The 16,094-nt window shown below is 40.2% G+C and overlaps 2 protein-coding genes across 12 annotated transcripts in view; one reads left to right on the top strand and one right to left on the bottom strand.

Annotated features, from left to right (window-relative positions):
• The window catches only part of osbpl8 (oxysterol binding protein-like 8), a 93,959-nt gene extending 90,034 nt beyond the window's left edge, over positions 1-3,925 (top strand). For 9 of the 11 annotated variants that reach the window (XM_071503068.1, XM_071503063.1, XM_071503062.1 and 6 more), the window contains 3 exons: positions 1,048-1,150; positions 3,061-3,166; positions 3,258-3,925. In XM_071503068.1, coding sequence (XP_071359169.1) covers positions 1,048-1,150; positions 3,061-3,166; positions 3,258-3,387 — 339 coding nt within the window. In that variant the 3' untranslated portion in view covers positions 3,388-3,925. The remainder of the gene's footprint in view (positions 1-1,047; positions 1,151-3,060; positions 3,167-3,257) is intronic. The other 2 variants (XM_071503061.1, XM_071503070.1) reach the window with 1 other exon arrangement.
• Positions 3,926-8,431: 4,506 nt separating this feature from the next.
• LOC139635482 (E3 ubiquitin-protein ligase TRIM21-like) lies at positions 8,432-15,832 on the bottom strand. The gene is made up of 2 exons (XM_071502866.1): positions 12,221-15,832; positions 8,432-12,005 (listed from the first exon to the last, which is right to left on the bottom strand). The coding sequence occupies exon 2, from the start codon at positions 12,001-12,003 to the stop codon at positions 10,378-10,380; it is 1,626 nt and encodes a 541-aa protein (XP_071358967.1). The 5' UTR covers positions 12,004-12,005; positions 12,221-15,832; the 3' UTR covers positions 8,432-10,377.
• Positions 15,833-16,094: the final 262 nt, after the last annotated feature.

Below are 16,094 nucleotides of genomic sequence, written 5' to 3'. Positions count from 1 at the left end.
GTGTTATGTTCAGAGACTAAAGGCTGCTGTGGGAAGTCAGTTTAACTAGCTGGCTGATTGTTTGCCATCTTTTGTGTGTGTGTGTGTGTGTGTGTGTGTGTGTGTTCAAAGTAACCATCTGCCAAGTGTCCAAGCCAGTGAAGTTTCCCTCTGGTGGATAGTTATCTGCCACCATCAGTGCTTTGAGGTTCTGGTTCAGATCTGTCTCCAGCACAGACACTGAGTGGAAGCTAAATCTGTCAGACTAAAGCAAATCAGTGTCTCCAAATCTATCAGGCCCCTGATTGGGTGCTCCACACACAGCAGTAACATCCAGAAATTCAAGCTTTCCTCTGAGAAAACAAAATACCTTTGTTTATGTGTAAATTCTTAATGCTATCTGGAATCTATTTACTGTTATCATTCATTTTTACAATCACAAAGAGTCCTAAAAATAGTTAACAAACATTACCTCTTTATCTGGAATAAACCTGCTTTTGTTTGTGCACTTGAACGTTTTGACCTTCTGGTGTTTGTCACACAAAATGTTTTTATGCTAGCAACCTTGAATGAACATATTTTGTCTCCGTGCAGCTCCGTGCAGCTAAATTGCATCACATTAAAAGAAAAGCTCTCAGAGTCAGAGCTGTAATCCGGTCAGAGTTTAATCCCCCTGAACTGAATCATTTTAACGTCCCAGCTCTTGGCAGGTTTGGTTGATTTTGGATTCTGGTTGTGAGTCACTAAGTGTTTAAGTTGGATGAAACCTATCGATGTACCAGCATGCACTGTATTGCACAGCTGTCATTACTGCGCCGACTAGCATGTTTGTGTGGGAGTGTGTGTGTGGGGGGAGAACTTGCATCAAAGCATTAGCATTATTTTGTTGCGTTGATGTGTATTTACATAATTCTGTTAATTTCTTTGTGTTGATGCGAACACACAGTATGTTTGTGTGCAGTGATAACTGATTGTAGCTGTTGTATGTGGCCTATTTTTTGACCTGTTTATCTTTGCATGTTTGTGTGTGTTTTGTGTGTCTGTATGTGTATGTGTGTATTTATATAGGTAACGGTGCCAAAGAGGAAACACAAGAGTGACAAGCCTAAGAGCCCGGAGAGTGGCTGCTCGTCACCTGAACCCGACCGTCAAGACTCATCTGGCAGCGAACGTGAGTCATTAACACTCAAATAGAAATATACACAGTAACTGGAAAACATGCACAAAAATGAGCTGTTAATATTTGGTTGTATTGAACTAAAATATTTTGTCTAAATCTCACAGATACTGTGAATTATTATTATTATTATTATTATTATTATTATTATTACAGATACAAAACAGCACAATAATCAGGTCAAACAAACTTGTAGCTAAAAAGTGGGATGAATTTGGTGAAAAATTAAAAAAAATTTTGATGTAAATTGTTGTTTCAACAGCTTATGTATCACTGAATTTTATTATTTATCCCAGTTTAAGTTTTAACTCCCAGTTTAACTCCCCATTGTTGATTAAATCTGCAAACCAACAAATGAGTTCTTAGACCCTTTTTAGTGTTGAGACCTAGCAGCAGTTACACTGTAGAGGTGAGTAATTTCTCCTGTATTTCTTGTGGAGGTGATGGTGTAGGACTGTGGTTATCAAACTTTTTAATAGGACTGATACAAATTAAACCACAGACCCACATTTGATAAGATCTTGTCCCGGAGTCCCCCATCTGATAAGATTTTTGCTTTTAGATGTTTTATTACAGAAAGTGTTTGAAACCCATGACCAAAATAGTCACACATCCTGTTATTGTGTTAGTTATGGATGGAATTATAGTGGAAATAAATGATTCCCCTTTTTGCTTGGAATCCCCAGGAGCTCCATCAAGGACCCCTAGGTGTCCCCACACCCCACTTTCAGAACCACTGGTGTAGGAACTAGCTTTTACAACATTAGAATCTGAACTTGTAATAAACTATAAGCTAGTGGGTATGTTTGTCATTAAAAAAACAATATTTGCTTTCACATGTCAGCTTTACTGTGGGTATCTGCAGGTCTTGAAAACTCTCAACAAGCGGTGAATTCACTTCTCCCAAAAACATATTAGAGGGAATTAAAGTCTTAAATTTATTCACAAAGGTCCTGAATATTTTTTCCTTGCTCGACTCAGATAGCAGCATTAGTTATACATTTGTTATACTTCTATAAACTACAATGCAACTGTGCTCACAATCCAGGAGGCAGTTCAGCTCAGCAAGTCATAATATCCAAGTGTGAAAAACGTAAATTTACCTAAATGAATGATATTAGTCGAATATATTGATATAAATGTCAGACAATGTAACTTCTTATGCTTAATAAAATATGTTAGACCTTATGGTTCCTTCTGGTATGACCCTTAAAAATGTCTTAAAGTTCCTCTACAGACATGTTTTTGACTATGTAAAAATACTGGGACTGGAACCTCATCTACATTTACTTCCTCATTGAGAAATTCTGGATGAGACCTTGTCCCCCACCACCACCTGCTTGCTCCAGGTGTCCACGTGAAAGAGCAGAGAGCATCAAGATGGTTAGAGGAGGAAACATCAGAGAGACTCAGCCTCATGTTTGAGCCTCAGTCAGACCAAGACTCAGATGAGGAGTCTGTTGAGACCGGAATCAGAGATTAGCAGACTGATCAGAACAGTTAGCATAGTTAGCATCTTTTATTTGTTTATGATGTTTGTTAGCTTGTAACTGGCAGTGTCTGACACAGTGTTAGTGGTTGTGCTCATGCTAACTCTGGTTCTCTGTACTGACAAGGTTTCAGGTTTTTTTAGCCCCACCCCCCATCCCCACAAGTTGACAGGACTGGCTCCTTTGGTTTGTGATGTATGAATCCCTGACTGTCTGAATCTGTTTTTATGAGACTGTCATTGGTTCACTGCAGTTGAAGGTGGAAATACTCAGTTATGGTGTTGACTGATTATTTCACTCATGATATGTTACGTACACATGTTAACAAGGTTAAAAACTTTATTTTCATCATATGGGATCTTTAAGTTGTTTTCAGCGTGGTATTAAAGAGGTCTTACATTTATTTTGTTGCAGGACACAAAAGTAAACACAACAGTCGTCTGAGGAAAAAAGGAGCCGACCTCAGTGAACTTCAAAGTGCCATTGAATCTATAAAGCAGACGCAGGAGGACATTAACAGGTGAGAGGGACATCAGCCACACTGTGCCATGAGCATGATATGACGCCTTCCTTTTTCAGCTGCTACACATTATGTGTGTGTGTGTTTGCAGGAGCATCAGTGTCCTGCGGAGTCGTGCAGTGGGCCGGGTGGAGGGCGGCTCCTTCCTCCAGCAGCGCGACTACATCATCATCATTTTCCTCATCCTCCTTCAGGTCCTGATCAACTATGTCTTCAAGTAGCAGCCATACCCCACAGAGAGAGTGATGCCCTTACACACACACTCTCTGAGCCTTAGGCATCACAATGGGGTACTGCAAGACGTGAACTTTTCCCTTTCACAATAAGTGACTACAAGAGCATCCTCCAGCTCTCTTCATCTCTGTCTTTATTAAATCCAACTGCACATGTCCAGAAAAGTGGAGACTTCAACATAAAGGAGACTTTTTAAAACTCGTATTTATTTTGAAGCAGTCCATTCCAAAACTCTTTAGAGATCCACAGATTTCAAAGCGGAGAGGAGCAGCAATGAGGAGAAGCTGTTGGAGGTGAGATTTTTGGTGTGATGAAGTCTCGACTGCCACTCTGGAGCTTTCTGATTTGCCTTGATGGAAGAGGCAAAGACATCAGCCATTTTTTAGCTGTTTGTTTTTTGTTTTGTTTTTCTAGTGGAGTGAAATTACTCCGTTGATTCACATTTCACCTCAAACGACGGGGAACCTTTTAACAAGGAGACAAGTCCCATGTCTCAGATGGTAACAAAGATAAAAAAAAAAAAAACTTTAATTTTAATGTTTTTATTGTTTTGTTTCTTTGCTTGGTGTGTCCTTTGTGAATGGGGTCTGCTTTGAAAAAAAGTGTTGATAAGGGAGAAAAAAAAAATGAAGTGGTCCAAATCTATGAGTTTTATTTTTTTATTATCACATACTTTCATATCGTCTGGGTTTTTAAACCTGTGGAAATAGACCAGAAAGACAAATAACACAAGTGATATTGTCAAAAGGAACAGAAGCTATAATTTCTGCTGTATAATAAAACTTCACATTTTTCATACAAAGTCAATGTTAAAAAACAAGAGTCAGATGTTTGACACAATGTCATTGTATACTGTAGGTAGCATGTACAGACGGGAGCGTGGTTAGGAGATTAGCCCGTTGTACAGTATTTTGTTTTAAGGCACAAATGCACTGGAAATGTTTGTATTGTTTATTCATTTTTATCAGTTCAACTTGTGCTCAAGTGGACATCACAGAACTTTTATATTTCTGCTCAGAGGAGGTCTGGAGCATCAACAGGGGGCCCAAGAGTTCAGTGATCACTGCCCTAGTTTCAGGTAAAGGAAGTACGATATGTTCAAAGTATTTGTAGTGAGATGTTGGCTTTAGCAAGGCTCACAAGTGGACCAGGTGTGGATGCACCCAAGACGCATTAGGACACATTTGAGATCCGATCACTCAGACCACATTCGGAGGTAGTCTGGACCACATGTGGTCTGGGTCACATGTGGCCACATTCTTTTACCAGTGTGAACGTAAATGTGTCCTGGCCATATTGAATCATTGGAGCATCTAGTCTACTGATATCCTCTGCCTCAGTCTAATTAGTCCCTTCACAGTTTCATAATGAACTGAAAATATTTTACTATTTCAAATGGATAACACCTTGTACCGTTGTAGCCCAACTGTCTACTACAGTAAACCAATTGTTCTCTCATCTACATCATGCCGTAGCCTTCCCTTCAACATTACTGCTCTAAGTCCCTGTTTACTTACATGAGTGGTATCAATCTTCTCATCAAACTTACAGCAAGAAAGTAGGGAAGTGTATTTCCAAAAATACATTCAAAGTATTTCTGTAGACTGAGTTGTTTGAATTGCAGAGTTAAAGGATTTAAGTTGTGGAACCACAAAGACAAAAATAGAAAATGGTGTATGGACTAACTAAAGGCCTAAAGGACTGTCTCCAGACCAAGCCATGGACGAGAAAATCCCTAACACTCCAACATCATGGCAAAGTTCAGAACATTGATCATCACTTCCAGTGCTTTTGCGCCTCAGATATTAACCAGGAAAACTAGATAGACACTTTAGTAAGCTACTAGAGAGAGGAGAAGATAGACTTTTTCTACTTACTACTATCACCATAGTATACCATTCCAAACGTACGCAAGTACCAGCCAAACTCAGTGTGTAGAGTAGGAGCCGGCCCTGTTCACTGTGTATATATCCAACGGGACGACTTGTTCCTCGCGAGTAGCGCGTGGCGTCTCAACACCAAGGTTCGCAATACAGACACTCCTGCGTTCTGTGCACAAGCCAGTCTTTTCAACCTTGTGTGTCCTTCTGTCCACTGCTCTGTAGATACACATGGATATAGGCAAAAAAAAAGATTAGTGGGGTGCACAATCAGATTCCAAATGAAAATTGAGAGATGGCCTCAAGATGTTGCTAAAATTCAGCAGTAGTTACTTGCAGCTTTTGAAAATTTAAATTCTCAGAAATGAATGGTTGACATAACCTGGAAATTTACAGGCTTATGAGGACTAAATGAATTTTGAAATTCAGAAGTCTCAGAAGCAGCATGCTTGATGACAAAGTCCAGAATTAAATGACTGACATAATACCCTGGACATATACAAACTTATGAGGACTATGGTTTATGAGGACTAAATAGGTTTTGAAATTCTAAAGTCTCAGAAACAGCATGCTATATGACAATGGATTATGAGGACTGACTAACTTTTAGTCTGTGTTTAGCATTCCTGACCAGAAATACAAATTTTCTCTGCAATCTGTTTTTTTATCCTGAAAATTTAGTTGAAAAAGTGAAACCAAACTTTAGCTATATTTGTTTTCATTGTCAGCCAAGGATGAAGGCAGCACATTAGAACTCGTACCTGACATTTTTACCACAGTCTGTCATGGTTTTCTTCAAAGGTGCAAGGAAGCAACTACAAATTGAGGCCATTCAGAAAGATTAGACCCACTTAAGGACCATATTGGAACATTGATTTTGTATATCTCTTCGCCTGTCATGATGTTAGCCTTGTCAATGTTTACATATCCAATTGCCTCCGCCGTCAGCAGACTGTTAAGCGATGCAAACTTTGTAACGCTAACACAGGTATAAAGAAACTGGTAGCATTGTCGGGAGCCAGCTGTACCCCCGTAAGTTACCCGGCTGGCCCGTGTGTATCTGTACATGTATGTTTGTGTATCCTCATTGCCTCAATCGCTCATCTTAATCCAGATATTAGAATGTGGAGAAATAAGTATATACCAGTGCCTTCTAGAGTCAGACTGGGGAGGGGGTAGATAGGGGATTTAGCAGAGGATGGCAGGGATGTGGGGGGGTGGTGTGGAGCATACAGATGTAGCCAGAGTCCAAGTCTTAAGGTGGACGAATAGTGAAAGAAATGATCTGAACTTGGACCTGGACTCTGGGAGTCTGGCTGCAGCTGCGCCTGCAGTCACTGTAGCGTTTTAGAGCGGACGTGCCATATGAAGCCTTATAAACGAGTCTGACTCCGGCTCCACAGCTTGCCACCGCACCCAGCTCCCGCCTCCTCTCCTGAAGTGTCGCCATAGTAACGCACCTGTAGGTTTCCGGATGCTGATTCCTGCCACAGGAGAGAGAGAGAGGGAGGGAGAGAGACCTCTTCTCTCCATTGTTGTCCTCGTCTCTCTCTCGCTCTCTCTTACAACACAAAATTCAGAGGGAAATAGACATCTCCGCTGTCTGTTGTGGTTGCTGTCTCTGTAAAATAATACATTTTATTTATTACTCTTTTGTATGTGGGTTTCATTCTTTTCTGCTTGTAGCATTAGATTCTCTCTCCTTGTTTAATGTTTTTCAAAAATGATTTTAAAGTTACATACAATGGGTTTTATTCCACTCCTTGTTACTTGACATCACACACAAGCAACTGTCCTCAACTTGTGCACACTGTCAACTGACAACTGCCCTACAACCCTGCCCCTCTTCCACAGCCAACACACACACACACACATACACACACAAAACACACACACAAAACACACACATACACATAACCTTTTTCCTATCTGAGTACCTGAATATATTTAATGTATCTCCATGGCAACTATAACTTCTTAGAAGTTTATGGTCACATGTAACATAACACAGAATAAAAACAAATGACACCTGGGAGTCTTCTGTCATCATTTTTTAAAGCAACTGTGTATGGCATTTATTATTCAGTCTATATCTTGATATTGCATGAGGGGTCTGTGGCTGTTTCCATTTATATGTAATGAACAAGGCATCATTATGCAAATTAATCAAAAGCACAGGTGAGGTCAAAGCAAATAGGAACATGTGACTGAATTAAACATAAACCCAAATCACCCAGGCCGGGACTCGGCTACATCACAGGAAAGAATCAAAATAGCATCAGAAAAACCAACTCGTGGAAAATGAATAAATAGGAATAAGATCCGTCAAAGGAAAATAGATTGAAACAACCCTGATATGTTGACGGGAATCAGTGTGTGTGAGATGGAGAAACAGAATTGGTTTAGGATTTTATAGATTGAAATCAAATTTAATTTCGTCTGCTCTGTATTATTTAGTTGTAGTTGTCATCATCAAATAAACTCTTATCTTTTTTTTTCTTGTGCACAACTACATAAAAGGAAAATAAAATATTTAAAATTGAATATTTTAATTCAATTACAGATGGTGGTGAAAACAATTTTAAGTACCAGAATGGCCTTGAAGCAGCCAGTTGATGGTGCTTTTAAAACTGAAATATACATTATTCAGAAGACATAGCTAAAACTAATGTAGTCTGATACAACAGTCCTGCTTTTGTCCACCCCATTTATATCGATGAGTGCAGGATAAATAACAAACACCTCTCTGTATAATGCAATAAAATGCAGCAGCACCACAAACTACATCATCTAAAATAATTATACAGTTGGATCAACACCTCTTTAACCCAGTTTCAACAAAAGCTGAACATTATTAACTTCATGATGGAGGATTTACTGGTGTATTAAGCGACATTGCGTTCAGCTAGGTGTTCCTAATCCTAATTAACAAACTTTACTTAATTGATTTTTGCTTTCTGTAGCAAAGATCTACTTTCTGCACCTCAGGATTCAGAGGTTTTATATGTCAATGTTGTAAAATGCAGTGTTGCAAAATTCTAAATGTGTTGAGTATTAAAATCCATGAATGCTCACCCCAGTAATTATGTATCAGCCATAATAAACTAGCATTGTTAAAATATTTAACTAGCAAAATGAAACAAAGGTTGTAATTGAATTTGGCTTCTTAAATGAAAATGTGATTGCTTGGTATTTCAAGTGATAAAATCACCAAGGGGGGTCTTTTTCAGGATTCACTGTTTGAAATCATATGGTTCAGGCACCATTAGAGGGAGATGTAGAGTCTTTTTTCCAGCAGAGCCCCAGTTGGTTTGAACTGATTAGAGCTGACAGTGTGATTTCCTCAACCACACATCTACACCCAGCTGTGACCCTGGTGCGTCAGGTTTTCTAATAATCTGCCACTTCTGGGCAGCCTGGAGGTTACAGAGAGTTGAGGCCAGACTGATGCAGTTTCATATGAAGGAGTCATTTCTTAAAAAGGCTGTTGCCCTTGAGCAAGATGGCAACCAGAGGTTAAAGACTCTGATTGTTCTGCAGCAACAAGGGGTGAAAGTGTTGCAGGGTCTCATCAGAAAATGTCTTGTCTCGTGTTCTTATAGAATGTTTTCCACAATTTATAATTCAGTATCACTTTTATTTATCACTTTACTGATTATATAGATATAGATATAGATCAGCACAAATAACCTAAAACAAGGATAAAATACACTCATGAGGTAAAGAGAAACGACACTGTTACACATTTGTGATAGATGATAAAACATATTTTTGTTAACCTTAATACTTTTCAATTTTTTTGGATTGTAAATGATTATCACAGATATGAACAAAATACTAGGGTTTATTAGATGTTAACATTGAATATTAACAGTATTGGCAAAGATATATATTCACCAAAAAAACAGAATAACACCCAATCGTGTCCTTGAATTTCTCCACACTGCATCTACATCTTTGAAAATTATGTCCAAGTGAGCTTGAGCAGCTCTGGTCTATCCAGACAGTTGTTTAAATCCACCGGCCAGGCGTCCCCAGTGTCATTTCATCGGCCAAGGACGTCGACAAAGGTTGAGAGAGCAGAACAGTCCTTCCTGTCCCTCTCATATAACAACAAAACATCTGATATCAATCCCCACTCTATCCCTTTCCTACTCTGCTCGGCTGCTTTGCATCAATACCCTGGTGCTGCTGTGGAGGGTGGAAGAGGGAGAAAGGAGAGACTAGAAAACTGAAGGAGGCAAATGAGAAAAGCCTGAGAGGAGAGATGGGGAAAGGAAAGACAGTGGGGGGAGAGACTGATTTGCAAGAAAGAACAAACACAGAGGCAGAGGAGGCAGAGGAAGCAAGGTGACAGAGGGAATCAAGCAGGGAAGTAGGGGCAGGGTGCCATGGGAGGAAGGGGTGGAGAGGAAGAGGGTAGAAGGGAGGATGGGTAGAAAAAATGAGGAGGTAAATAAGCTGTTTACAAAAGTTTTTTGAATTTTCTGTTCCAATAATTAATGAACTTTAAAGGATCATACCTTAGTATTTTCTTATCCATATTTAAACAACAGAAAAAAGAATTTAGTCTTGTCACAATAACACAACATTTTCAGGGCAGAATTATTGACTCTCGTCATCAAACTGCTCCAACATTTGTCATTTCAACAGTCGCATAACTATCAGACAATAATGCAGCTAAAATTACAACCTCGGGATCTGACAGTGATTTCTGCTGTTGCCATCAGGCCTCAACTTCTACAAGTGAACTTGCAAAATACGTCCCAATTAAGGGGACACATCCTTCAAAGGACACAACCCACAAACGTGAGTCAGAGGTTCACTCAGTCTGTCTGCCATTTGGTGCTGGAGAGGGAGCCCATAATGCATTTATCGGAGCTATTTTGCTGAAAACAGCTGCCTGCCACTGTTTGCTAAATGAGGCTAAAAGCCTTTGCAGAGCTGGGTGATAATTATCTGAGGGGTTGTCACTGCAAGAAAGTCCTCAACATTACACATAATCATTTGAGTCATTGTTCACTTTTAAAATATTTGTTAGAGTACAGTTTTAACTTTCACTGTCTACATGTTAAAGATTAAAAGATAAAGATTAGTCTAATGACTGACGGGGGAGATGATCAGAGGGGCAGAGTTTTTCCCACCATCATTGGGACAAGGACTGAAGTATGGATAGAGTTTCTCAGTGAAGTTACAGCCAGTGAAAGAGAAGATAAGCGCTGCAGAATCGACATCATAAAAGAAGACCAGACCCTCGTCATAATCCACAAACACGCCAACTTTCTTTGGCTTTGACTTCAAAGAGAGACAGACAGAAGGACCAGCGAGAGCTCTGTATTCATTTTCATTTCTTAACCATATAGCCCAGTAGCCGTTCTCAGGGCACAGTGTGCTTTCTCCCTTCCTGTTGACCAACTCTTTGGCCACTCCTAAATCCCATTTAGTTTTCCCTTTCACCTGGACCTCAAAGTAAAATCTTCCTGAAGAGAAACTCTGCTTTCCTAAGACTGCACAAGAGGACAGTCTCCCCGGGTTGTCTGGGAAATTCTTCTTAACATCACCACAATTTACTTTTTTCCCATCATCCGACAGGATGAGATACGGATTTGCAGTATCAGGATCAAGAGTCACATCTACTGCGTACTGCTGGACCCTCTTTAGTTCAGCATGGGAACACAGCTTTTTCATCTCTTTGCAGAGTGTCTTCTCCAGCTCAGCCACAGATCTCCACAGTGTCCCCTCACAGGATGAGTGAACTTGGACCTTTTTCCAGTCCTTGGTGTGTAGGCTCAAAGCTGGGAAGCTTTGGACTAAGTGGAGGTGGTCTTCAGTGCCTGAGAGCTGCTCCAGCTCAGAGCGTCTCTTCATCAGCTCAGAGATTTCCTCTTCCAGCTCCCTGATGAAAACTTCCGCCTTTTTCTCTGTTGTTTTCTGCTCCTCTTCAATCGTGTCTATGAGCTCATCCAGATGTCTCTGAACAGACTGTATGAGAGCAGTAAAGACCTGCACACTGTCTGCTTTCTCTTTGTCTGTGTCTTCCTTGCTGAGGTTCACTGCCTGTTTTATCCGCTGAATCTTCACTCGTCTCTCCTGGATCATCTGCTGGATTGCAGCCTCTGTCTTGTCCAGCTCAGCCTTCTTCCCCTCATATTCTTCTTCAATGGGAGTGGTGTAATGCTTCTTGTGATCTGTTTCAGTGCACACCTGGCACACGCACATCTGGTCAGTCTTGCAGAACAACTCCAGAGGTCTTCCGTGTTTCTTACACATCCTGCCTTCAAGGTTTTCCACAGGATCAATCAGCCTGTGTCTTTTCAGACCTGTGATTCTCTGATGAGGCTCCAGGTGAGTCTCACAGTAGGACACCAGACACACTAGACAGGACTTCATGGCCTTCAGTCTGGTTCCAGTGCAGACATCACAGAGAACTTCCTCTGGGTTGGCGCAGCGTTGCTCTGACCTGCTGCTGGCTCTCGTTTGAACTGTCTCTCTGAACTGAGCAGCCATCTCAGAGATGAAGGTGTTGACCCGCAGTGCCGGTCTTCTGTCAAAAACCTCTTTACAGAGGGGGCACTGGTGGTGGACACTAATGTTCCAGTGCTCTGTGATGCAGGATTTGCAGAAGTTGTGTCCACATGTTATGGTGACAGGATCGGTGAACACATCCAGACAAATAGAGCACAAAAACTGATCTTCATGTAGGAAACCTCTGGCAGCTGCCATGTCTACACATTGAGAACAAAAGTGAAAGTGTAAAATAACATCATTAAAACATTAGCATTAATTCATAACAATCATTTTGAATTATTTAGTCATTTAAAACTTTTGAAATGTTAATTAAAGACCTGTCAGTGCTGATGGGAACTCCCCACCTGGATACATAAAATTATGTGTTAAGGTTAGTTTAAATAGGTCATTTGGTTTTATTTACTTTACCTACCTGTGTTTGTTGAAGTTTTTGTTGTATTGGAGACGTTTTATATTTTCATTGGAGGGTTATGAAGACTCGTCTTGAGCGTAGTTCTGCAAATTCTCAGTTACTTTCTGTTTCCCTCAGATAATATCATGTTGAAACATTCCTCTCTTTCCTGTAAGACTGCCTCTTACAGCATTTCCTCCTTAAGATTTGAACATTATTAAAGTGGCATACAGTACATTTGGAAAATAATTAGAATTACAAAACTAGTCATGGCATGGAATAGTGAATATCCTGAATTGTTTTGGCTTCAATGGATATCGACACCAAAATCAGTTCACTGCCTTTCACCAAATTACAGAGGATTCACCCAAATGTTGACATCATTTTTATTTTATTACATCTTTTTAATGTAAAAAACACAATGGACAATTCTATCTAATCTCTAAGCAGCTCTTCAGAAACTGTTTCTATCCAACACCTACATGTATAGTTGTACAGTAATGTACAGACCTCCTGCATTGATAAGACCTGTTTAACTTGCCACCTTAACAATTGTTAGCCCTAGTAATTCTTGATTACAAGAACAGATGTTTGCAGTTATCAGATTAGATTAAACTAGACTGAACTTGAATGTGTCACGATCTTCCCTGTTAATGAGTTTTTGGACTCTTTCTTTGGACTTTTGTTTAGTTCCTGTTTTACTTTGAAATTCCTTATCTTGTGTGTCTCATTGTTATTTTACGTCCTGGATTTGTTTTTGTTTCCCACCATTGTGATTGTCTGTCCCGCCCTAATGTGTGACACCTGTGTCTTGTTACCGACACACACACACATACACACTTATCTGGTCAGTCTTACAGAACAGCTCCGGAGGTCTCTTGTGGTTCTTCCACATCCTGCCCTCAAGGTTTTCCACAGGATCGAACAGCTTATGTCTTTTCAGACCCGTGATTCTGTGATGAGGCTCCAGGTGAGTCTCACAGCAGGAGACACCAGACAGGACTTCAGGACCTTCAGTCTGGTTCCAGTGCAGACATCACAGAGAATGTCTCCTGGTTTGGCTTGTGGTTGCTCTGACCTGCTGGTGATTTTCTTCACACCTGACTGTCTGGACTGAGCAGCCGTCTCAGATATGAAGGTATTGACATGCAGCTGTGGTTGTCTGTCAAAAAGCTTATTACACAGGGGACAGAGACACAGGACATTAATATTTCAGTGCTCTGTGATGCAGGACTTGCAGGAGACGTGTTCACGTGTTTTGGTGACAGGATCAGTGAACACATCCAGACTGATGAGGCACTGAAACTGATCTTTAGATAGAAAACAGTCAAAAACTTAAGTCAAAAACTGCAAAATTAAAAGGGGGAACTTGGGTAGATGCAGTTCCACTACATGTTAATGCTTCAAAAAGAGAAAATGTTACAACTATTGAGAAAGTTCTGATCATAGACTGTATATAAAAATGGACGTCAACGCCGGCTCCAGAAAATGAAGCCAATGCCGAAGTGCCTTAAACCTGCATTCTGTCTACTGACCATCAGGGGGCGACACCACTGGTTGCAAAAAGAAGTCAGATTGTATGGAAGTCTATGAGAAAATGACCCTACTTCTCACTTGGTTTATGACCCCAGGAAACGTTGTCATAACAAGTTTATGGTCTCAATCGCTAGTTTCAAGTCTTCTTCAATACAACATGATGTTCATTTTTTAAATTATAGTCCCATTTAATTTAGAATAGACAATAAAGTAGGGTATACATTGGGGCGTGGCTAACGTATGATTGACACATTTTGGCTTGTCAATCAAGAGCAGTCCCTTTTAACTATTAAAAGTACTTTAACACTTCGTAATAAAGTTGACCTCGACTTACGGAAAATGACTCCGGATTCAGCAGTGATGCGTAGCCGAAAGATTGATGCCGTTGTCAGGTCGACAGTTTAGGTGGGCGGGCATAGTGACCTCGGCTCTCAGGTCAGCTCCACCCCTCGCTCCGACTCAGCTCCACCTTCTTCTCCAAATATCTTTTTTGTCTGGTTTCAAAAAATCAAGATGGCGGCGGCCAAATTGCAAACTCGAGGCTTCAAAACTGCAATTCGCAAACCAATGGGTGACGTCACGGTGGGTTGCCACTTGGTTCTGATCAGTGTTTCGGTCTTGATTTTCTTTGAAAAGGAACAGGAAGAGACTTCCTTTCTGCTCTGTGTTTGCTCTTAATTATTTTTAATTTCTCTTGAGCAAACTGGTGAAAACACTCCTCTTCTTTCTGTGTTGCTTCACCTCCTACTAAACATAGGCTGGTAATGTTTTGTGGTCTCCCACAGGTTTGGAAATGATAAGTGATATAGGTACTTTCGGAACAAGTCACTTTTTCACATATAAATTTAAAAGTTAGAAAGAAAAGTTTGACCAAATATATATTGGCAGCAGTGTTGTGTAGTGGTTACAGAGCTCATCCTTCAAGGTTCATTTCATTTCTTTATTTATAAAGACGACACACATTGATTAACATTTCTGCAAATATGGCAGTGTTAGCCAGTGCACAAATCATGCAGAGTAACAGGAAGTAGCAAAACATCATGCAGCCATGCAAAGCAGTACAAAGACACAGCACAGAATTAGCAATAGTGTTGCTAACCATATTCTATGCAGCCATGCAGAGCAATAAGACATAAAATAAATATTACCCATCAATAATAATAACATGTTTACAGAGTTTCATTGCAGGTGAAAGACTATTATGCTCTAAATACATAAACAATGCAGCACAGACTCATAAGACTTTTAAGTATTGACACATTGGTGCATTATTAGTAAAATACTAGTATATGTCCATGTATGCAAACCATGGACCATCTTGCAAGAGGCATATGACATGGGACAAGTTAGCAGCAAGTTGGCAAAAATAATGACAGTGATCATAGGTGGCAAATTTATTTTGTGTCTTAGGAGTGATCACAGGTTTGACTTTGCAGAGCCAGGTCTTAAGACTTGTGAATGTGTGGTAAAGTATTTCATGTTTCACAGGCTCTCATGGAAAAACAGGACTATCTGAGAGAGCTGGTCCTGTAAGGGATCATACAGACTAGTAGCCTCATTGATCTTCAACATTTTCCCAATTAAAGATGATTATATTTACTAAGAACATTGCGGAGGTGGTATGTTCAGCTTCTTATAACAATGTCCCTCACTAAAATACTGAATCTACCTCAGATCAAGATCTAGGTCCTGTTTCTGACCTCTGATCATGGATTTTACTTTGCCAGTGTTTGTGTCTTTTCTGCTGATGTAGTGCACACAGCACCAGGCAGAAAGAGACAGCAGCACTGTTTTCAGTCAGTATTTACTAACATCACTTTTCTGTACTTTCCCCAACCATAAGAGGAATCTTATACCCATCAAGCTTGTGGAAAATGTTCCTTCCATTATCTCGAAGAAGAGCAGATGTCTTTCCAACACATACGTTAGAACATGACACATCGTTCTAATGAGTCTCAGAGCTTCTGTTCTGAGTCAAAAGAAATTCTAGTGCATCAGTAGACTTCAGAGGTCTTCATCCCTCGGCCATCCTCACATGTTTTTGTTTACTGATTATGCAAAATGCTCAACCAAGGACGTGTGGACAAGGTCTCAAAAAGAGTGAAGCTGCCGTCCATGCAGTGCAGTTAGTGTTTGATTTTTAAATTACCACTGCATTAGTGACAATATGTGCAAAACTGAACCATGTTCAAAAAACGTCTGATATAAGCTGTCGAGTATTAACCTTCCTCTCCCCCCTCCTCCCCCATCCACTCCACCCAATCACAGTCTCTCCCTCTTCATCCAAAAATTTAATTTGGTTCATCCTGATGCTGAATGGGTGGGATGACACAGTTGCTAGGATACATCATCCTGACGA

The sequence above is a fragment of the Trachinotus anak genome, unplaced genomic scaffold, assembly GCF_046630095.1.
Source record: "Trachinotus anak isolate AG129_WGS33_773 ecotype Australia unplaced genomic scaffold, CSIRO_AGI_Tana_v1 ptg000018l, whole genome shotgun sequence".
In the NCBI taxonomy this organism is placed as follows: domain Eukaryota; kingdom Metazoa; phylum Chordata; class Actinopteri; order Carangiformes; family Carangidae; genus Trachinotus; species Trachinotus anak.
The sequence above is the reverse complement of the archived record's forward strand: the minus strand, read 5'-3'. Positions and strand labels throughout refer to the sequence as shown.

What these genes read in the sequence shown, in the direction of transcription:
- LOC139635482 (XM_071502866.1), bottom strand. Translation starts at nt 12,003, where the DNA reads ATGGCAGCTGCCAGAGGTTTCCTACATGAAGATCAGTTTTTGTGCTCT.